The sequence below is a fragment of the Haliotis cracherodii genome, unplaced genomic scaffold (genome assembly GCF_022045235.1).
Source record: "Haliotis cracherodii isolate W230 unplaced genomic scaffold, xgHalCrac1.p SCAF_2, whole genome shotgun sequence".
Classification (NCBI taxonomy): Eukaryota; Metazoa; Mollusca; class Gastropoda; order Lepetellida; family Haliotidae; genus Haliotis; species Haliotis cracherodii.
The window spans coordinates 75,357,413-75,382,568 of NW_027266275.1; the positions used below are offsets into that span (position 1 = coordinate 75,357,413).

Consider the following 25,156-nt stretch of genomic DNA (forward strand, 5'->3'; position numbering starts at 1 on the left):
AACCAATATCAGTGTTAAGGGAAATGCTTGGGAAAAGAACACCCTACTTTATTACATGTTTATTGCGAGAATTAATTATATACACGTACATATGTGTTTGTTTATTCTGTTAACGGCGGAAGAAGAAAAAATGAATCAAACTGCCAAGATGGCTCAGACATATAGTGATCATTAACATGACCTCTGACAGGGATGACCTCTTACATCTTTCCAGTCACAGCGATAACCTCTGACAAGCCCCGGTCACAGAGGTGATTTCTAACATCACTCTGGTGATAAACTCCACCGTCACTGTGTGTTCCTCTTATGCTGATGAGCGACTTAAATTATCAACTCACTCACTCAAGCTCACTTACGCCTTGATAACATTGCGTGTGTCTGCGTCACAACATCCAACCACAGACATAAGTATAGGTGTACAAAAACAAACATTGACCAGTGTGTCCTTCAGACTCGTAGTGGTCAATGTGGTCAATGGGTCAATATATTTCAAGTTTTTTTAACAGCTACGTATTCCTATGATCACACACGATGCCCAAATACTCGTCCGAGACTTTGGTGAGTAACAATTACCAACGTTTACCTCCCCAAGCTGCAAACGCAAAAGTAAATAAATCCGTGTTTCTATTGCCAGTAAAATAACATGTTATCTGACGCTGAACCTGTTTTCAACACCTATCGTGAATCATACAGCTGAACAGCCGACGGAGAGGCGTACAAGTTGCCGTCATGCAAAGTCCGACCGTTCTAGTCTAAGCACAGACGGTTTGCACCGAAACAACCCTATCAAAACTTCATATCCCCGGGAGGGTTTTTAAAAGGGAGAATGGCTGCGTTTGAGGGAAGAAAAAGATCACAAATCATGAGGGACCTTAAATCCCATCACTAAACGGAAGAAGCTTTTCCCATTGATGACAAACTAACAACCTGTCTTTCGTAGGGATGAGTGGTTCAACGATGGCAGTGACACACATGTGTACATTATCCTGAAGAAGAAACAACTCCTCCGCTGCAGGAACCTGGCCTCCGGCATGTCAGAAGTATATTGTAGCAAGGATGGCAAGTGTCGGATTCCGCCGCTGAAGACCTGCACGGATAATGGAAGACGACCCGGCATTAAGCACAGGCAATAAAGCACCGGACTGATCCGCGTATCTGTTACTATCAGATGTACGGTATCGGCTGGAGGAGACATGCGTTTGGTAGCTGGTCTGGTAATTGCTGAAAGGATTCGGTCTCATTTCTGGGTTTCTGTTTGCACACACAAGGAAGGCTCTTAAGTTCTTGCTGTCGTAGAAACAGATGAGTGAGTGAGTTAAGATTTATAGTCACATCGGCAATATTTCAGCCATATCGTGCCTAAAGAAACAGATTGAATGTTTACTATTTACAATCATTTTAATGAACACTAGCATTTAAAGATGTGCAACCATTTAGTCTTTTACAACATATTTAGTTTTCCGATTAAGATATATATATATATATATATATATATATATATATATATATATATATATACTGTGCAGTGCTTATAGACTATCGAAATATCTATGAAATTTTTCATTACATGATCAATTGTTCTAAGCAACCCTAAAGTTTCTTAATTTCAATATTCTCAACTGAAGCTCTGCTCATGTATTTGCATTTGTATGTTCGTTTGTTGTTTATATTCCAGCTTTATGACGGCGGTCTGTAAATAACCGAGTCTGGACCAGACAATCCAGTGACTGACATCATGAGCATCGATCTACGCAATTGGGATAGGATGACATGCATCAACCAAGTCAGCGAGCCTGATCACCCGATCCTGTTAGTCGCCTCTCAAGACAAGCATAGTCACCTCAATTTCTTGTTTCTTATCTCCAAACCAACCGCAGACTCTAATTTAAATAGAAATTTTAATTCCTTTCGAATAAGCAAGAACCCAGCTGATCTCTTGAACTCTGGCAGATTGGCCCTCATCTTCCCGAGGCAAGGGTTTTAACTTGCTTCGAAGTCCAGTTTGCACCCTTGGCGAATTACGCTGGAATTTCGTGGCTCGATCGTAGCGCCACCAGTGGTCATCGCGAGTTATGTCCCTTTTATGTCCCTTCTATTGACCAATCAGATTCCTGCTCTCACATCGCTTGCATTGGCTTCAAACAAAATGGCGGCGCCCAGTCAAGCCTGATCGTAAATCAAGTTCTATATTGTAATAAAACGGGCCATACCTCGGAAAGTGCAGCAAATCCTGCAGTCGATCGAAATCTGTATGTTGAATTTAATGTTCAATGAACCGGATGTCTAGTTCGTTGCGCGTTTTTGATTGGACTATGCATGGACTCGTTAGTCTAGCCGAAATGTGACTCCAGAATTCCACCCTAATTCGGCAAGGATGGAAACTGGACTTTAGCGGTCAGTTACCTCCCTAGCTTCGGGGAGATGCCTGGCCCATGGGGTCTACAATAGTCGTGAATAAAAATTAGAAACCTTGTCACGTTGTTCCATTTTTCATTTCGACCGACCTTCCGACACATTAGACTCACAAAACATTAAATGTCTCCGTTCTACACAGATGTGTGATTCCCAGATTAACACACATGCACAATTCACCTTGTACGCAGTGGCATAATCCACCTTATCACAAATTCATGATTCACCTGAACACGAATTCATCATTTACCAAATACGCGAAAGCATATTTCGTCATAATCCACGGTACAATAATTCACCAAAAACCAACAAAAATAACTTATCTTTCATACAGATGCATAATTCATCTTTCACACAGGAATACAGTACCCCTTATACACATATGCGTAGTTTATCTTTCACACAGGTATATAGTTCCCCTTATACCCGTATGCATAATTCTCCTTTCACTTATGTAAGGCGTTGACATGCGTCGTGAGAGATATATTCGGCGTTGATGTTCGACGTGATATCTGCATCAGGCAATTATTGGCGTCGTGAGTTATAAATAAGGCGTTGGTGTAAAATTCATTGAATGCTGTATGCAGAAAGTGATACACGTCCACGCCACGGGGTTTTGTGTGTGTAGAAAATGCGAAAAAGTGACAAACACGTGCCGCTTGAGCAGCCGAAACTACACGCGCAATAAGGGTATATAAATGAGATGGACGGCGTGTCAGACACTCACACTAATACAAAACCACCACAGAAATGCCTCGACTGACACCCGACCAACGCGAGCGGGCCCTGGGTATGATACAGATGGAAGCCACCCACCGTTGCTCCCGTGTTACTGTAGCTAACCTGATGCAACGTTACAGACAGACATGGCAGACATCAGACACACAAAGAACAGACAGACACAGGGTAACTACGCCCAACTAAGATCGGTACTTGCGTACTTTGGATCTACGGATTCGATTCCTGTCCTAAGAGTGACGTCATCAGCGACGAATGCAGGGCATAAGGTTAGTCGACGGACACAGGATGGGCGACTCAGGGCTCAAGGAATAAGGGCTGACAGGGACGTCATCAGCGACGAATGCAGGGCATAAGGTTAGTCGACGGACACTGGCTAGGCGACTCAGGGCTCAAGGAATAAGGGCTTACAGACACTACAGAGGAAAGTTATTAACAGAGATTAGATTGGCCCAGACAGTACGTCGATGGCAGCTACGTGACTGGCAGAGGGTCGTTTTCACTGATGAAAGCCGTTCTATCTGTTCAGAACTGATGGAAGACAGCGTGTTTACCACCGAAGAGGAGAACGAACAACGTCAAGTAGCGTTCAGGTGGTCGTGTCGTATGGTGGAGGGGGTGTTATGGTGTTCGGAGGAATTTGTGGGCAGGCGAGAACACCACTGGAAAATTGACAATTTTCGTCCGTTTGTCCTATCATTTCTACAACAGTTGCCACGTGGTGTCCTTTATCAGCATGACAACGCCAGACCCCGTACAGCCCGAATCGTACAGAACTTCATTTCACCCAATAACGTCAACGTGTTGCCGTGGCCCGCACGCTCTCCAGACATGTTCCCCATAGAACACCTCTAGGATGTCATGGATCGTCGTGTTCGACAGCGTCCACAATCTCCAGCCAACCAAAAAGAACTGATCAAGGACCCCCAAGAAGAATGGCGATGACTGACTTTTTCTGTGCACCGGAGAGTCTTGTAGCTGGGGATTGCCATACACGCTATTAATGTGGCGTGTCATTGAACTTGAGCGATTTTAGATGTGTGTGCCTTTGTCGATTACGTTGAAAACTGAGGAGATTGACGAATGGAATTATGTGAAGAGATTGGCGAGTGGAAGGATGTGAGGAGAGTTGGGAGTGGAAATATGTGAACAGATTGGCGAGTGGAAGGATGTAAGGAGATTGGCGAGTGGAATTATGCGAGGAGATTGGCGAGTGGAATTATGTGAAGAGATTGGCGAGTGGAAGGATGTGAGGAGATTGGGGAGTGGAAATATGTGAGGAGATTGGTAAGTGGAAGCATGTGAGGAGAATGGCGAGTCAATGGATGTGAGGAGATTGGCGAATGGAAGGATGCGAGGAGATTGGCGAGTGGAAGGATGTAATGAGAATGGCGAGTGAAAGGATGTGAGGAGATTGGCGAGTGGAATTATTCGAGGAGATTGGTAAGTGGAAGCATGCGAGGAGATTGGGGAGTGGAAATATGCGTGGAGATTGGCGAGTGGAAGCATGCGAGGAGATTGGCGAGTGGAAATATGTGAGGAGATTGGTAAGTGGAAGCATGCGAGGAGATTGGCGAGTGGAAGGATGTGAGGAGATTGGCGAGTGCAATTATGCGAGGAGACTGGCGAGTGGAAGCATGCGAGGAGATTGGGGAGTGGAAATATGTGAGGAGATTGGTATGTGGAAGCATGTGAGGAGAATGGCGAGTCAATGGATGTGAGGAGATTGGCGAATGGAAGGATGCGAGGAGATTGGCGAGTGGAAGGATGTAATGAGAATGGCGAGTGAAAGGATGTGAGGAGATTGGCGAGTGGAATTATTCGAGGAGATTGGTAAGTGGAAGCATGCGAGGAGATTGGGGAGTGGAAATATGCGTGGAGATTGGCGAGTGGAAGCATGCGAGGAGATTGGCGAGTGGAAATATGTGAGGAGATTGGTAAGTGGAAGCATGCGAGGAGATTGGCGAGTGGAAGGATGTGAGGAGATTGGCGAGTGCAATTATGCGAGGAGACTGGCGAGTGGAAGCATGCGAGGAGATTGGGGAGTGGAAATATGTGAGGAGATTGGTATGTGGAAGCATGTGAGGAGAATGGCGAGTCAAGGGATGTGAGGAGATTGGCGAGTGGAGTTGTGTAAGGAGATTGGCGAGTGGAAGGATGTGAGGAGATGGCGAGTGGAAGGATGTGAGGAGAATGGCGAGTAGAAGGATGCGAGGAGATTGGCGAGTGGAAGGATGTGAGGAGAATGGCGAGTGGAAGGATGCGAGGAGATTGGCGAGTGGCAGGATGTAATGAGAATGGCGAGTGGAAGGATGTAATGGGAATGGCGAGTGGAAGGATGTGAGGAGATTGGCGAGCGGAAGTCTGAGAGGCGAATCGCGAGCCTGATCTGATATTAGATCAAGATTAAACTTATCTGTCCTGAACAACATCTTCACGTCATGCGTGTGAAAGTCAGTAGGCCCTTATTACAATTTTCAGCTGACATTATTTGTGTATCTCGCTTGAGGCACTTGTGATATTTATAGCCAGACAGGTGACAAGCACAGGCCCCGAAGCATGACCTGTTTTACTGTTGTCAGGAATAGTACAACAGCATTGTTCTCATATCGAGGCTCTGAAATGCAGTCTGGCTTTGTTGACAGTGGCCAATTTCTGACACGCTTGGGTAAATTCTCATATTGAAAGCAAACAGGGAGCCGAGTAGAGAAGGTTAATAACGTGCTTAGTAAGTCGGATCAAGCGAGACAGCCCTTCCACGGATGAATTTAGAAAGAACACGACATATTTCATTTGTACGTGTCAAATATTTGCTAAAGAAATGCATGTTAAGCATATTATATTGAATACATTGAGTGTTTGTACACAGTATAGCCAGCCCGTGGTACCCCAGTGTGAATGTTTGCGTGTCATTTGGATGAACAAAGTTTTTTCCTAAAGAATCGTTATCAAATAAATTAGATATCCAGCTAGAAATATGACATTCTAACCAGCCAATATAAACATGTGATTTTTTTAGACCGATGATTCTATAGTCACATTATGATGTATAATAGATGTAATTCACTTGTACAATTATATTTTACAGAGCGTTAAATAGATCTTATCATATTACGCTTGAAAAATACGACATCAGTGCATGAGCTGGGACGGGTAACTCGGGTACTCGGGTCGGGTTGGTATTGGGTAGGAACAGGGTACCCTCAGGACTACTCGGATCCGGGGTTAATCACGTGATATATTGTTTCATGACAAAAATTTACTATATAACTACATGGTTACACGACAATTTTAAGTCTCTAATGTTCGCATTTCTTCATGACTATGAACACGTTCCTTCTGGACTATATCTTTGAACAAACTTAAACGCGATGATCACATCGTTTTATACATGTATCTAAATACATTCTGCCAGGGCTTCTGTCAAACTATTCCCAATCAGACATTTTGTACCTATCTCTTGGCACCAACAGCGGGTACCCGGGAGGGTCGGGTAAGAGGGGTGTGGTTACCCGGGTAGGGTCGGGTAATAGGGGTGTGGGTACCCGGGTAGAAAATTTGGACTCGTCTCAGCCCTAATCAGCGCTTATTGTTGCCTGCGTCTGTCAATGGTTCTTAAACGGTAACGCCTTGACTGAGCATGCGCAGAACAGACGTACAATGGCTTGTGGGCTTGTCAGTGTCGTTTCTACCTGTCAGGGCGGGTAATCATTGCTACCTGGCGATTTCCGTGTCAGGTATTTAGTTTCTCCGACGCGTCATAGGTCACTGGCGCTATATACATCCTCAATTTCGAGCTTTTAATCCCTGCTTCGGACCTGTGAACAAAAGTTACCTGCCCTTGGTGGCAGCTTATTCACCCCCATCCGGGTACTGACCGAAGACCGAGAGCTTCCGACTGGTCCACCCTGGTTGTTAGCTTGCCACACGTATCGTAGAGTTATACACAGTTCCGCATGGATATCTTTTTTGTTAGAATGTCATGTGAACTATGCATTTCGATATACAAATAAAGAATAAAAGAATTCCTTATGTCCTTGTGATGGAGACTGCCTCTGTGGTCTAGTAGAGAGCTGAAGGTCCTGGGTTCGATCCCCGGCTGCGTCATACCAAAATACGTTAAAAGATGGTACTTGTTGTTACCCTTCCTGACGCTCGGCATTAAGAGGCTAAAACAAGGGCTTTTCAGCTCGGAGTCAGTATACCGTGTGGCAGTAAGGCCAGCACCATAAAATGCCTTATAAGTGCGTAATCTTGGTCTTGGGCGCGACGATAAACCCCAATTCACATCACCTTCTTGAGGTGGCTTGGGACAGACACACCCACACCCACCCAAACCCAATTTTAACAAACAAAACCTCGTATCACTGTTTAATTATACAAGGGATGTTATGTTTCTTTGTACCGCCTCCGTGGTCTAGTGGTAGAGGGTTCGATCCCCGACCGCGTCATACCAAAAAGACGTTAAAAGATGGTACTTGTTGTTACCCTGTCTGGCGCTCGGCATTAAGGGGTTAAAGCAAGGCCTGGTCGGCTAGGAGTCAGTATACTGTGTCTGAGCGGGGTATTCATGTTAAACTGCGGCATGGGCTAGCACTATAAATCGGCATCAGTCGGGTCTAGTACAAGCAGCCACACACACACACACACACAAACACACACACACACACACACGTGCATGCACGTCGCTATATAAGTGCTATAATCTTGGACGCGACGTTAAACCCAATTTCACCTCACCTTCACCTATGTTTCTCTGTCTGTGTATCATAATGGCCATACGCAGACCCAAATGGGGACCCACCGTGCGAATTTCTTTCCCGAAGTGCGTGCTAGCATTTATGTATTTTCAGGATAGGTAACTGAATAATTGATATACTAACAGTCCTTAAGAATATGTGTCCTTACGTCGCCGCAAATGGCTGTTACTTGTTCACTCACTCACTCACCCACCCTACACGTCCAAGTATGAGTTGATGCATACTGTAAAAAAGACTACTGCGTACGTAAGAAAGAATGTGATCTTTACCCAAGAACGCCCCCACCCTTGGTGGCTCGAGCCCTATCATCACAACAGGCAGATAACGCCGGGGGATTGATGTCGCAGTCTTACACTAGAGTAAACTTGATTGATCGGCGTAGACTCACAGTAGAGACTTCCCATGCCCCGTGCAGTCACCAGATTTACGTTTCAATGGCAGCTAACCATACGCAAGACGTGAAAAGCTCCGCTACGCAGTGTCGTCTTTCGCCGTTTAACACGCCACTTGCCTGAAGCACCGAGATCAAGTGATCTCATTCAGCTGTGCCAACACGGGTCACGTGGCCTTTCCAAGCCCTGTGTGTCTTTTGGCAAGCATTAGCAAGGTCAAAATTAAATTTTGCGTTTCCTGAATTCCCCGTGTGATGATAAGCTATTTTGAGATTTAATCCTGGTCTTTGAAAACAGATCGACAGTCTAATTAACTATGCTCATCTGTGCAGCGCAATTGAGTGTTCCTGAAGAATCTTCGCGTGTTTCCCAAAGGACATTTCTCAGTAACTCGATATAAAGACCTGAGTTGGCTGTTTACCTGCTGTTGTTAACAATATCCTTGACAAATTCCATTGATACCCAAAGGATCAAAACACAAAAGGAGTCAGACATGTAAGGGGAACACACAGGAGTGAGATTCCTTTAAACATTTGCATGATAAAAGGGCCATAACAAGATCATAGCCGTCCAGACTATCATTATCCAGAACTAATTAAATAGTGCAGCTACATAAATAATAATAAATTCCTCCCATGAGTTATAGCAAGATTACACGTACAAATGACACCGACATTATGGACGGTAATAAAATACTCATTTCAATGATAACACTGGAGTAGTCTGACCTTGACAAATAGTCAATTACAAATATTTACAACGTTACAGTAGACCCGTGAAGATCGGGGTAGAATAGGTCTTCTGCAACCATGTTCGCCGTAAAATGCGACTATGCTTGTCAAGAGAGGCGACAAACGGGGCCGGTGGTCAGGGTCGCTGACCTGGTTGATAAATGTCACCGTATCCCAATTGCGTGGATCGATGCTCATGATGTCAATCACTGAATTGGCTGGTCCAGACTCGGTTATTTACAGACTGCCGCCATACAGCTGGAATGGTGCTGAGGGCGGCGTTAAACAATAAACAACAACAAACAACAACGTTACAGTTGGAGGTACGGTAGTTACAAGATAACGAGGATCACAGAGACTTGGGTCTAGCTTTACTCCGCCATTGCTACTGGTACTTATTCTAGTATATCAGGTTTCATCACCGACACTCCTTCTTCGCCTTGTTGCGTAATGGGAACAGTCTGTCTGTTGGGTCTGACACTGACGTGGTCGCTGCTGTCAGAAGCTCTGCGATCGGATGGCGAGTTCATTAGGCATTGATCTATATTGTTAACTGTGGTGGTCGGGAAACAGGCCTAAGAGATTGACAAATATTGGGCGATGAGGATCTCTCTGTAGCTTATTGATTTAACTTAGCGTCCAAATGTGATGAGAATGGGGATATCAACTTTCCCCTCTCTACCGCTTGACGTCATGATCGTGATAGATGATGTGAAGTTATCGATTGGTATCGCCTTACAGTCGTGTAACAGTCCTGCAGTCGTCGTGGAGGTGTTTTAAAAAAGGCATTGCACGCCGAGTAAAAATCTCATCTAATGATTGAATTACAATAAGCTAAGTATCTCTTGGTTATCATATTCCAAGTATCAAAGGGATTGATTAAGAATGCCTGTAAGCTTGATTAAATGTGTTGCAATTTTCTTTGAAGAATGGCTTCTTTTTAACGCTGTAATCCTGCGAGGAATGTTCAGCGGACTCTGTCACGACGCGAAACCTCAACGTCACTGCGAATCGCGGGGAGGAGAAGGCGGTAGAAACACTTCAATCAGAGAACTCTAATGGGACCTTCATTACTTCGAAGCACGTCGCTAATATTAACAGCCTTCCGTAATGGTCCGAGGTGTTCCGAACGGGTTCGCCTGTCGTCAGAAGATCAAAGACAAAGACGCACGATGTTACATCAAGAAGGGACAATACCCTATATGCAATTTGCGCTCGCAACATCAATGACTCATTTCGCTCGTACCGATGTCGCTTCACATCAAACGGTTTTATTTATTAGATTTTTTCTCATTGCAGTTGAATCATAATGATAACGGTTCTTTAATACGAATTACATTAGAAATCGTCTTAGTCATGACAAGAGCGCGTATAAGGTTAAAGTAGGAACATAATGGGTTATGCACACACGACCTGCAAACACAAGAGGCAGCCAGTAAATCGATTAAGTTGAATATTTTGCTCAATCTTGTAATGTTTAATTCATAAACCACAAATATAAAACAACCGTTATTCCCAAGGGGTGCTTAAAGACTTATTCGGTAGCATTCTGCAGTAGGGCCAGCCAAGGACATAGCAGTGCACTGTTATATGTGGGACGGTCGGGTAGCCTGTTGGCTAAAGCGTTCGCTCGTCACGCCGAAGACCCGGTTCGATTCCCGACATGTGTACAATGTGTGAAGCCCATTTCTGGTGTCCCCCGCCGTGATATTGCTGGAATATTGCTAAAAGCAGCGTAAAACCATGCTCACTCACATCAACCGCCTGACAACCCGATCCAATGAGTCGCTTCTTACCACAAGCATACGTTGCTGAGGACCATCGTGAACGTCAGGTGAAACGAAATGCTTGTATTTATGCATATTAGTGTGTCTACATAAGTCAAATTCCCTGTTAATATCATTGAGCGAGTGGTCTCCTCCCATTAGTAAGACAGCCCAGTTGTGAGACATCTTAAAACATCAGTGCCATACCTGGTTGCACATGTTAATCAGGTAATTAACCCCTATCATGAAAATGGACTTGTCTTATTATAGACAAAAGAAATGACTCAAGATGCTTGATACCCTCTTTAACTTATTTCATTCAACATTTTAATTCATCCATCCCTTAAATCCATTGTTTTAACATATTCGCCACTTAGAGTTCAGTTAAAGTTAATATAACAGTTCACATCACAGTTCACATCGAGGTTGTCACACTGACACAACCTTAATCCATCTTCAGAAGTTTGCCAACAGCATCCAAGAACTGGAGTGGTGTCTCGACACCCTGGGATAGCTGATCCTTCAGTCGATTGTCAATCTCTTTGTACACAGGCTTTCTTGCTGGTGGAGCTGCACCTAGGTCTAACTGAGATCGCTTGGTCTTCTCAGATTTCTCAATCTTCTTGATGATCTCGATGAACCTGTAGAGATTAGGATGACGATGATTCAGTGATGCATTGAGGCGACTGTGGAAACCCTCCAGGTTGTTGTTGGTCCTTGAGCCGAATGTCTGGTGATGGTTCCACGGCGAAAGAGGGAATCTGGCTTCATAATCCACCCAGTTTGTGACTATGTAGTCGTTGAATTCGTCAGCATTAGGTACATCAGGAGACTGGTTCATGGAGTCAATCCATGCATCCTGAGCCTGTTGAAGAGGCAGCAGAGGCAAGTACCATCCATGTAGACAATGGAAGCTGACTGGAGGACTCTAAGCTGATCATCAGTTGCAAATACCAGCATCTTGTCTTCTTCACCGTCGGCAAAAAGCAGAAACCACTCACCATCATGGGTCTCTCTCCAGGGTGCAGCAATGTCGACTTCAGCTCTGGTTTTAGGGAGTTTCGGGATGGTGTGACTGCGGTGTCTGTACATGGCGCTGCCGACTGAGCTGAAGGAGGGAAATATAGCTGCAGCCTCCGGATCATGTCTCAAGACCTCGTCGTTGTAGAGGGCTGGCATAGGAGTGGTTGGTTCTTCTCTTGCTCTCTTCCTTAAGCTGCCAAGGAACTGGATTCTGCTTGTGTCTTCTGGTGGGTGGTTGTGTACAGTGAAGTTTCTAACAAAATTTCCAACTGTTGTACATTTGCCAATGCAGGTCTTAACGGTACATCGCAAATGAGTACCAGTTTGTCTTACTTTGTTCTTGTAGTGGAGATATCCCTGAAAGAGGACCGGGAGAGTACCTCTTTGACTGGTAATGAACTCAACCTGCTGCAAACCTGCCATGATTGTGCATGAAATGTTCACAGACAAGGGGGAATTTTTATGTGCAATAAGTAAGTTTTAACAAAACATGCATCTCAACTTTTTGAGTAAGCTCCTACTAGCTCCTAACTCATTTCCTGAGAATATTCAAACAGAATTACTGGCCTACTCTTATTAATTAATCCGCTAATCATGGGCTGTGACCATTGTTAAATGGGTAGACTGGCTATGTTTGTTTAATTAATCCCACCTATTCCACTGTCTTACAATGGAATGTCTTACTAAGGGGATGTAACCGAGCGAGTGAGTAGGTGTTTACGGCACTGTTAGCAATACTCCTTTTTCATTTTGGCTTCATACATTTTGCCTGCACGAACTCGAACCCGGGTTTCAGTGTGACAAGCGATTGCTTTACCCACTGGACTACTCACGGTGTTTCACACACGAGGTACCACAATACTCTGATGTAGGTATGTTCTTATAATATTTCGGGGCGTTTTGACACATACAGCCGAGTTTCATTCTGCGTCGTGTGCGAGCCAAAGTGCTTATCCCTGATCAGACTGTGTGTCGTTCATCTGTATGTTTGACTGGGTAATTTTTTCGGTTCTATGGAGTATGAATCGAAACACCGATTTGCAAACTGTATGAATCCGCGTGAACAATATTTCCCTAGTGTTAATACGATATTTATTAACTCGGTTATTTTTAACCTCATAATTAATAAATTATGATATCGGGGAAATATGGTAGTATATGCAGTGTGATTATGATTGATTATAATGTTTTGGATTTACGCGAAGCAACGACAATCATATCAGTGCACTGTCGCAAATAATCTAAATGACGTCATATTCTATTTTCTTTGACTTCTTTCCAACAATCGATTTACAGAGCTAAAATGTTTTTTTTAGATCAAACCTACATACCTTATACATTTTATTATAAAAAAAATATTATGGATAATATAATAAACAGACTAGCACCAGACAACTCGGAATTAGGGACCATCGGTAAATCTGGGATATAATGGTAAATGTCCTTATTACAAAAACGGATTGTGGAATATTAAAACGAAACATACGTATCTGGTCAAATGTGTGTGTGTGTGTGTGTGTGTGTGTGTGTGTGTGTGTGTGTGTGTGTGTGTGTGTGTGTGTGTGCGTGACTTAATCATGCTCTGTAATTGCTCATTAATGTCACGTGTATTATATTTCTGTACCGTTGCAACTTCAGAAAAAGTAATCAATAAATTCTCATGAACACTCATGAAATCAATGTGACTTCAGTATCTGTGATAACTGGATAACTAGAAGCCATGTTGCTATCACCCGGAGCTACTGACAACACGGTGTTATACATCAATACATGAAGTAACATATGTACACGTGAGTGGGTGTATTAGAACACAGTGTTATACATCAATACATGAAGTAACACATGTACACGTGAGTGGGTGTATTAGAACACAGTGTTATACATCAATACATGCAGTAACACATGTACACGTGAGTGGGTGTATTAGAACACAGTGTTATACATCAATACATGCAGTAACACATGTACACGTGAGTGGGTGTATTAGAACACAGTGTTATACATCAATACATGCAGTAACACATGTACACGTGAGTGGGTGTATTAGAACACAGTGTTATACATCAATACATGAAGTAACACATGTACACGTGAGTGGGTGTATTAGAACACAGTGTTATACATCAATACATGAAGTAACACATGTACACGTGAGTGGGTGTATTAGAACACAGTGTTATACATCAATACATGCAGTAACACATGTACACGTGAGTGGGTGTATTAGAACACAGTGTTATACATCAATACATGAAGTAACACATGTACACGTGAGTGGGTGTATTAGAACACAGTGTTATACATCAATACATGCAGTAACACATGTACACGTGAGTGGGTGTATTAGAACACAGTGTTATACATCAATACATGAAGTAACACATGTACACGTGAGTGGGTGTATTAGAACACCGTGGTATACATCAATACATGCAGTAACACGTTTGCACGTGAGTGGGTGTATTAGAACACAGTGTTGTACATCAATACATGCAGTAACACATGTACACGTGAGTGGGTGTATTAGAACACAGTGTTATACATCAATACATGCAGTAACACATGTACACGTGAGTGGGTGTATTAGAACACAGTGTTATACATCAATACATGCAGTAACACATGTACACGTGAGTGGGTGTATTAGAACACTGTGGTATACATCAATACATGCAGTAACACATGTACACGTGAGTGGGTGTATTAGAACACTGTGGTATACATCAATACATGAAGTAACACATGTACACGTGAGTGGGTGTATTAGAACACAGTGGTATACATCAATACATGAAGTAACACATGTACACGTGAGTGGGTGTATTAGAACACAGTGTTATACATCAATACATGCAGTAACACATGTACACGTGAGTGGGTGTATTAGAACACAGTGTGATACATCAATACATGAAGTAACACATGAACACGTGAGTGGGTGTATTAGAACACAGTGTTATACATCAATACATGCAGTAACACATGTACACGTGAGTGGATGTATTAGAACACAGTGGTATACATCAATACATGAAGTAACACATGTACACGTGAGTGGGTGTATTAGAACACAGTGTTATACATCAATACATGAAGTAACACATGTACACGTGAGTGGGTGTATTAGAACACAGTGTGATACATCAATACATGAAGTAACACATGTACACGTGAGTGGGTGTATTAGAACACAGTGTGATACATCAATACATGTAGTAACACATGTACACGTGAGTGGGTGTATTAGAACACAGTGTTATACATCAATACATGCAGTAACACATGTACACGTGAGTGGATGTATTAGAACACAGTGTTATACATCAATACATGCAGTAACACATGTACACGTGAGTGGGTGTATTAGAACACAGTGGTATACATCAATACATGCAGTAACACATGTACACGTGAGTGGGTGTATTAGAACACAGTGTTATACATCAATACATGCAGTAACACATGTACACGTGAGTGGGTGTATTAGAACACCGTGGTATACATCAATACATGCAGTAACACATGTACACGTGAGTGGGTGTATTAGAACACAGTGGTATACATCAATACATGAAGTAACACATGTACACGTGAGTGGGTGTATTAGAACACAGTGTTATACATCAATACATGAAGTAACACATGTACACGTGAGTGGGTGTATTAGAACACAGTGTGATACATCAATACATGTAGTAACACATGTACACGTGAGTGGGTGTATTAGAACACAGTGTGATACATCAATACATGCAGTAACACATGTACACGTGAGTGGGTGTATTAGAACACAGTGTTATACATCAATACATGCAGTAACACATGTACACGTGAGTGGGTGTATTAGAACACAATGTTATACATCAATACATGAAGTAACACATGTACACGCGAGTGGGTGTATTAGAACACAATGTTATACATCAATACATGAAGTAACACATGTACACGTGAGTGGGTGTATTAGAACACCGTGTTATACATCAATACATGAAGTAACACATGTACACGTGAGTGGGTGTATTAGAACACAGTGTTATACATCAATACATGCAGTAACACATGTACACGTGAGAGGGTGTATTAGAACACTGTGTTATACATCAATACATGCAGTAACACATGTACACGTGAGTGGGTGTATTAGAACACAGTGTTATACATCAATTCATGAAGTAACACATGTACACGTGAGTGGGTGTATTAGAACACAGTGTTATACATCAATACATGCAGTAACACATGTACACGTGAGTGGGTGTATTTGAACACAATGTTATACATCAATTCATGAAGTAACACATGTACACGTGAGTGGGTGTATTAGAAGTTGTCGTGATCAGCATGTGTGGGGAATAAAAACTCGCATACAAAATGATGTCATGTCGCTAGGTACTGTCGAGGTCACTTCTACTACAATACATACGTTGCACCAAGGCATGTAGAGTAAAGCTTAGAAATATAAATAATTTTGATAGAAACAAGAAACTACGTATAAACTGAAAAGAAACTCCATTAAGATGGGAGATTCACAACCTATGGAAAATCTAGACTTGCTCCATCATTACAATTATAGAAACAATAAACAACATTTAAATTGAAAAGGAGCCTCAGTGAGATGGGAGATTCAAAACCTGTGGAACATCTAGACTTGCTTCATTTAGGACTACAGCATAACCGTAAGGGCTGGGCAAAAGGGAAAATGATAAGCTTCCGGGACTGTGAGACAGGCTACATATCATATTTTGCTTCAACCTTCCAACACATATATGTTATTGATGCAATTACTTCCATATTTTTTTAAACAAATGACACATGTTACAGTTTATTCTGTTCTGCATATGTGACACGTTATTATTTCATACTAATCGATATCAATGAGTATGATCTATGAATGTATTAATTATCAAGGACAGGCTTTCATCCATATGTAAATGGGAATGGTGCACTTAAACCTCACAATTATTAATGCGTAATTGTATTACATACTTAGTGTAGACATATGCTGAGACGATAAAGAATACCCTCGTTTTAAGACACGGCCAGATGTTCGTGGTTAACACGTGTGGATCAGTCCACGATAAGTCTCAGGAAGAAGAAGAAGAAGAAGAAGAAGAAGAAGATATTTTATTAAAGTGTCACACACATATAAATGTGTCCGGCCAGATTTGGCCTATGAGACACTACAATTCAATAAATGTCTGTTCAAATATAGTTTAAGATATTGGTTTAAAATATATAAAGCTAACAATGACAATCATATATCGTGTATGCTGAAAGGATGTGAAATTGTTAATAAATAAGTTAGTAATGTACATAACTATATATAAGCAAGTGTCGAGCTTCCTCGGTCGAACATTTGCGACACCATGGCAGCTAGGGATGTGACGTTATTGTCATAATTCAGCAGGTGGATAACCTTTTGTGATGGAGATTTTCCCAGAAACGTCGGGTCAGTCGTATATATTTTGTTAAAATGATTATGCCGCAAATGCCTCAGGTGTGTTTACCGCGGACCGGGGTGCGGTCGGGTAGCCAAGTTGTTAAAGCGTTGGCTCGTCACGACGAAGACCCTGGTCGATTCCCGACATTGGTACAAAATGTGACGAATATTTCTGGTGTCCCCGTCGTTATATGGCTGGAATGTCGTTAAATGCGCAGTAAAAGACAACTAACTCACTCACTACAGATCGATCATGGTCATGTTGCGACTCCGTTAATGTCAGCTTGAACTCCATTAACCTCGTGGTCCCCTTGAACACTTCACACCCAACACCTCCTGAGAACGTTGCCACCCAGGAAGTACTGCAGTCTGTGTCGTGAGATCCCTGCTTGTGTGTTGACTTACTCGGACACTGGGGGCGTTACCACCTGACCCCCCAACTCGACGCGCAGTTCAAATTTGTTGTCGACTTTTTTTTAAAGAGAAAATGTTAGTCACCATTCAGAATGGTTGACCCACAACTCTGTGATGCTTTTTATTTACATCCAAACACAACAAAAAGAGTGAGTGAGTGGGTGGGTTCAACGCCGCTTTGAACAGTATTCCAGTTATACGATAAGACAATATTTTTTTATTGCAGAAACATTCCATGCAATTTTTAAATGACAACACATGATGATACATACATTCAGAAAATATCCCTTTTAACCGAGACAAGATCAAGATTATTTAATCAGCAGGTGCGACAGCGGTCAAGTACGTTCGGTGATGTATGAGAGAAGCATTAGTAAACCTTTTATCCGAGTTGCCTCATTGAACTCAGTCCAACGTCCCTGCCCTCACCTGTTTCAAGTTCATGAACAGTAAACTGGCTAAAGGTCACGACCCCGGGCTAATGGTGTCTGTATCTCACGACATATATCCTCTCTTGCCGATCTCCACACACAGACAGGGGTATGATATTAGTGTCATACCAGAGCGGCCTGTGTACATGCTGAACTTGATAAGTGACGCGTTCAGACCTGTCCTGTGTTTCGTCAGGGTATTGGGAATGTTTACATTCAATATGCCTTTGTGTCGCTGAAAGGACGAGGGTATTAATAACACCTTCAGTAGGAGGGCGATAAACAACACGCCCTGGCTGATATGAACTGATATTGCCATGTTTTAGATAGTGTAGATAGATGTATGACTGTCAATGTTAATACGGTAGATCAATCAACACAGTGGATGCATATACACTTGTCATGGGCTTCTAAACAACTGCGACCCATTTGACTCTTGTACATATCATACGACTCGATATTTATATCTCCTTAGGGAGCAACCATTTCATTTTCGGGGCAGGGGGTAGGGGAGGGGAGTTACGCATTTTGAAAACAAACACATTAATGTTTGGAGCTAAAACACTTGTTCAACATAAACAGGGCAAATATAAATAATTTCGACTCCACAAGTAACCAGTGCAGTGAAAATGAGGCGAGGTGAAATGGGGTTTAACGTCGCGTTCAAGATTATTGCACTCATAGAGCGACGTGCATACACGTGTGTGTGTGTGGCTGCTTGTTCTAGTCCGGACTGATGCCGATTTGCAGTGCTAGCCCACTGAGATACCATGCTGCAATTTTACATGGATACCCCATTCAGACACAGTATACTGACCCCAGCCGACCAGTCCTTGTTTTAGCCCCTCAATGCCGAGCGCCAGACAGGGTAACAACAAGTACCATCTTTTAAACTATTTTGGTATGACGGGGATCGACCCCGAACCTTCCGCTCTCCGGGCGGACGCTTTACCAATAGACCACGGGGGCGGTCGCGGGGAAGATGAAGCATTAATACCGGAATGCTAACATCTCTGGATAACCGGCATGCAGACAGCGAGATTTCAACGTGATCTCCAGATCGTGGGACGCCAAGACAAACGTGATTTCACAGGGACGCCCAGACGAACGTGATTTCACTGGGACGCCCAGACAAACGTGATTTCACTTGGACGCCCAGACTAACGCGATTTCACCAAACTAATGAGATCATAGATCGTGTTTTTCAGTCCAGATGCGATTATTTACCGCCGTTGTAATAGCCTACATAATTGAAATATTGTGTTAAATAATTGTTTGAACATAAGTTAATCACCTGTTGAAGACATCATTTGATGAAGCAACAAGAAGTAGCCCTGAAACGTCGTACGAAGATTAAAAGAAATTGCTATCCCTAAAAAAGTGTCAAAATTCAGAATCCCATCAGTCAACGGCCTCGTGCCCTTAAGGGCAGATGAGCTTAGACAAGCGATGCATGGATCATGTTATTCTTACCAAAGATTGAGCCGCATTGAGCACGAGGTGTTTGTTTCACAGGGAGCGTTTGGTTTGTGTTGGAAGCTCCCTACAGCTTCTGCTAATAGCTTGGGCATATTGACTTGTTCTTTCCATGCATGGCTGCTCCTGGTATTGCCGCCTCCTGAGCGATTACAATTCATCCGTGTCGGCTCACAGCGGCGTATTTGTCAACAAAGGATAATTACCCAGAAAGCCAATATTGGATCAATGTGTCTGAGCTGTGGAATCAGCATTCAAACGTGTTATGAATATTTGATACCTGTAATGTATTTGTGTAATCGAAATCTTAGCTGGCATAACACAAAGACAATGGCGATATCTCAAACACGTGATTGGAGGACTGGCGAAAACCACGAATCGTGACGCTCAATTCATCCTGCAGCGTGCACCTACTTCAAAGAGACTGGTTGTTGTATCGATCTTGTGTATACAAATTTGATATAGTATTTCTCTTCCCCTAACAACGAGAAGTTGTCCCATGCCTATTCAGTACCAAAAACATATGACATCATTTTTATAAGAATATCACATTCAACTTTAATATTCCTTTACAAATAATCTCTAAGCACATGAAAAGAACGTCCTTGGTAATTGTTTCGCAAGAAGGTCTGGTGTCAATTAATGTTTCACGGTGTTTCAGAGCAACAAAGACTCATTTGAAAGGGTGTGTCCACTTCTTGACGCGTCTCCGTTGACGCCGAACCATCACAGTCTTCTTCAATTGTCAGATTACCGGTAATTGACCGCCATCTTTGTTTCATTCGCTGGACTTCCGGTTCTAAAGACGGGATCGATGGTTCTGAAGAGAGTTATGCCGTAATCCAGGGACATCGACCCCGACGTCTATGTGTACGACATCGTCCACAGGGCGGTGAATGTGTTTACTCTTCATTACGTTCAGTGTCATGAAGAAACGATCGATTTCCGCTCGAGGGGCCCACGTCGTGGGGATTCCGATAGGGTTAGTTGGCGTCCGTTACCAACTCCGTCCTGACACGACCTTCAAGTGGGTGTAAGGAGCATGTTAGATGAAAATTAATGGTTCATACTTGACATTTCAGTTACCGCGATGATAAGTAGGGTGTGACTTTTGAAGCTGTATTGAGAATTAAATTGTTTGTTTTTTTCACATTGATATCTTGACACGTTGCCGTCACATGGTGCCATGTTAATAAAAGGGGGGCTAACCTCGTACCTTTTGGCCGTCCTAGTAGCCTTCATTCAAGTCCTTCAAGCTTGCTGTTAAGTCTGCTATCTATGATTGATAATGTACATGTATAGCAATAATTTGTTGGGGGCACGGGTGCCCAAGTCGTCTAAGGCGCCGCAATTCGCTGTGCAGAGTTTCGTCCCATGGGCACGCCAGAAACCTATGAGTAGGGGTTCGAATCCCGGTTCGCCCCGATTATGTTTCTAGGTTTGTCAGCACCATTCCCGTGCTCGTTGGTTTCACAGAGGTGGTAAACGTCTAAGACCTGCATTAAGCTGACACGCCGTGATATAACTGGTATACTGTTGAAAGCGGTGTTAAACACAACTCACTCACTCACTCAATAATTTGTTTCAAAGGATAGGACCCGTGAAGATCCGGGCTAGAATAGGTCTTCAGCAACCCATGCTTGCCGCAAAAAGGGGACTATGCTTGTTGTAAGAGGCGACTAACGGGATCGGGTGGTCAGGCTCGCTGACCTGGTTGATGAATGTCATTGTATCCCACCATGTGCGTGAGCTATATTTCAGCGTACAATATCATTTTAAAATACGTAAAATGTTTGCCTTCAATTTAAGTGAAATGTGTACAAATACCAGATACATGTAGTGTGTCATAAAAAAAAATCAACATATCATGACCAAGTAGTATACAGATCATGTCGATTAAAATATGGCATAGTTCTGTATGTCATAGTCTCTCCTGGGCATATATTTACAAATAAAATCCACCTGTGAAGATTCGGGGAGGAATAGATCTTCAGCAACCCATGCTTGCCGTAAAAGGTGACAATGCTTGTCTTGAGAGACGACTAACGGGATCGGGTGGTCAGGCTCGCTGACCTGGTTGATGCATGTCATCGTATCCAAATTGCACGTATCGATACTCATGATGTCAATCACTGGATTGTCTGGTTCACACTCGATGTAATCCTGCCTTCATATAGCAGGGATGTTGCTGAGTGCGGCCTTAAACAATAAACAAAACAACATTTTCAAAGAATGGTGTCAAAAAATAAGTTTGCCTCAGGTTTTTTTCCACACAAAATACCAACTGGATGTGTATTAAAACGTAACGTTCAAAACACAACTATGACACCAGTATCAACTACATCACCATTGACTAACCTTTTTTTCATGTTTAGCCACCATCACAAATGGGGCTATACTTTCTTTTACCGACAGTTTAGTCGGTCACTTACATTCTTGACATTATATCACAATTTCCCCATAAAACCCACAAGGCGATCTAGGAATAACATTTATTGTGAGTCTATGTTAAAGTTAGGGGTTACGATACTAACGCTATGTTGGTGGGCGATACACTGCTCTTGAACCGACCAAAGTTGTCCGCTTCATATTGTTTCTGGGGTCGAACCTCACGCGTCAGTATTCGCAAACAAACAAAAATAGTAAAATACCTTTATAACGAAGACGCTTGTAGCGAACTGACGGATATAACGAAATGTGTTTTGAACCCGCCCATTTGCTGTATATTTGCTTTACACTTGTTATATGATTATAAGGAACTAAAATTAGTGGTCCCTTTGAGTTCGTTATAACCGTAGTTTACTTACACGATAGATAACTAATCCATCCACGGAATATAAAGCAAACACTATGGTACATTATCTTATTCATTACAAATATTTCTCCACAGTGAAACAAATAATGAACCAGATATATTTACCCTTATTTCAAGATTTTTTTTCTTTGTTTTTTTTTAAAAAACATAGGCGAAGAGATTTATACATATCACTTTATACATGGCAGATGCAGGCACATGGCTCTCGGGGAACTCATGACACCGCCCGCTTTGCTTATCTCTACAACGTTTCCTGATAGCGTAAATCGGGGATAATGATGTGCATGTCATCGTATCCCAATTGCGTGCATCGATGCTCATGATGTCAATCACTGAAATGTCTGGTTCACACTCGGTTATTTCCAGACCGCCGTCATATAGCAGGAATATTGCTGAGTGCGGAGCTAAACAACAAACAAAGCAAGGTTTACGTCTAAAGGGATATAAACAGGATTTTGGTGAATCTTGCTAAATGGCCATGTCTTCTTCTGGTTATGACCTCCTGAGCGTGTTGCGACAGACAGCAGGCAGATTGCAACCCTCCAGCTTGCACTAACGACTGCGCGCCTGAGATGCCGGTAGCTGACGAGTGCCGTGTCACATTCCCTCTGGTTCCCAGAAGGCAGGACAGCTCTCCCACCGCAGTCGTCTTGTTATGCTCCATACATGTCCACACGTCGGCTTGGTGGCATTGATTATATGGCCCTGATCAGTAATTGAGAAATCAGTCGGTAAGCGGCCGTCTGGTGCAGCTTAGGAGACGCTAGGAGATCGAAAGTTCCCAGGATGGATATGAATGGTTATTTAGAGAGAGAGAGAAGGAGAGAGAAGGAGAGAGAGAGAGAGGTTCCCATGAAGGATATATACTCACCGCAAAAAGAAACGCGTACTATATAAACATATAGAGAAGTATGTACGTAAAGAAGAATGTTTCTAATGTGCACCAATTACTGACAAAACTAACAATCGGTTAATTGTTACCACTGGATGACTTTATTCTTATCACTATATGCCACCCGTGATTTCCAAACACTAATCCTGCACGAGACAAATGGTGCATCTCGGGTCACAGATCTATGACGTCACATGTGATGCGTTCATGAGCATCGGTTCACACAACATACCAGTATGTTCGTTTGTGTAACGAACCAAACTTATATCTCTTCAATATCAGTAAGTCTTCATATATTAACCAGCATGTATGTATTCGCTTTTCTTTGGCGGTATATTATTTATATATATATCAATGTGTCTTTGAAACAGAAGACGTAAAACATATATTTTGGGAATGCAACAAAGTTAGCTCCATCTGGGGAGAACTTGGATATCGCCTAAAACGCAAAGCCCGGTAAGAAAGAAAATGCTCTTTTTGGTTATTTTTCGAAAATAACAATCCTTTAAATCTTTTCATTATTTTGTCAAAATGAAGCCTTTTCAACATTAGAAATAATAACTATCCACCATCATTCCAATTAGAAATGAAGGAGCTCAATGAATCTTATACGTTAATAAAGTATACTTCCGTCATTGATTGTAACAGAGATTACTTTGATAAGCGTTGGCCAAGCAGTCATGATTTCTTTCTTTGAATATATTGTTATGAAAAACCGTGTAAATGCTTTAGAAAAATAAAGAAATTATTAAAAAAACAAAGTTACTGTCAATGTGTAAACTGACACTTAGGCAATTTACAAAATGGTAAAATATTTCAGTCATTTTAAAATTATTTTTCAATTTATTATATGATGATAACGAATTCCAATCTGTTTATGCTCTATTTCATCACCTGTATATGAAAATAATAGGATTAAAAGAAAACCAAAGAAAGTGCATATGTTTTTAAATTTTAAGCCTCTAATCCTAACATAATTTACCTATTGTGATGCTTTTAAGCCCTTTTGAACTTCTTAATAACTTTTAATCAATCTGAAAAAAGTAATTGTAAAATAGTTTGGCATTTTGCAAGTGTTTGTCGGTTTGTTTTTTGTTTATCGCCTGACTCAGCAATATTTCAGCTATGTGACGGCGGTCTAAATAATCGAGTCTGGACCACACAATCCAGTGATTGACATCATGAGCATCGATCCACGCAACAGGGATACGATGACTTGCTTCAACCAAGTCAGCGAGCCTGACCACCCGATCCCATTAGTCGCCTCTTACGACAAGCATAGTCGCCTTATACGGCAAGCATGGATTGCTGAAGACCTAATCTAACCCGGATCTTCACGGATAATTGCCTAAGTGAAATTTTCAGTCATTTTACACATTGACTGTAACATATAAATACTAATCCCATGACCCTCCTTAACACATCTACCTAGGAGTATAAAATCAAATACCATCACACCTCCTTAACGCATCCAGCTAGGAGTATAAAATCAAATACCATCATACCTCCTTAACACATCCATCTACGAGTATAAAATCAAATACCATCACACCTCCTTAACACATTCAGGAATATACAATCAAATACCAAGACACCTCCTTAACACATCCATCTAGGAGTATATAATCAAATACCATGGCATCTCCTTAACACATCCATCTAGGAATATACAATCAAATACCATCACACCTCCTTAACACATCCATCCAGGAATATACAATCAAATACCATCACACCTCCTTAACACATCCATCTAGGAGTATAAAATCAAATACCATGACACCTCCTTAACACATCCATCCGGGAATATACAATAAAATACCATCACACCTCCTTAACACATCCATCTGGGAATATACAATC

The 25,156-nt window shown here is 42.2% G+C and overlaps 1 protein-coding gene across 1 annotated transcript; it reads right to left on the reverse strand.

Moving 5' to 3' along the window:
• Positions 1 to 4,239: 4,239 nt before the first annotated feature.
• Positions 4,240 to 7,016, reverse strand: LOC139467803 (uncharacterized). The gene is made up of 2 exons (XM_071249310.1): positions 6,986 to 7,016; positions 4,240 to 5,534 (listed from the first exon to the last, which is right to left on the reverse strand). Exons 1-2 carry the CDS (start codon positions 7,014 to 7,016, stop codon positions 4,240 to 4,242), a joined length of 1,326 nt encoding a protein of 441 aa, XP_071105411.1.
• Positions 7,017 to 25,156: the final 18,140 nt, after the last annotated feature.

Bases quoted from the DNA above. Each gene is read 5' to 3' on its own strand.
- LOC139467803 (XM_071249310.1), bottom strand. From the start codon at position 7,016: ATGGGGGTGAATAAGCTGCCACCAAGGGCAG. The intron at 5,535-6,985 runs GTAACTTTTGTT...ATATCAGATCAG, and splicing joins TAAGCTGCCACCAAGGGCAG to GCTCGCGATTCGCCTCTCAG.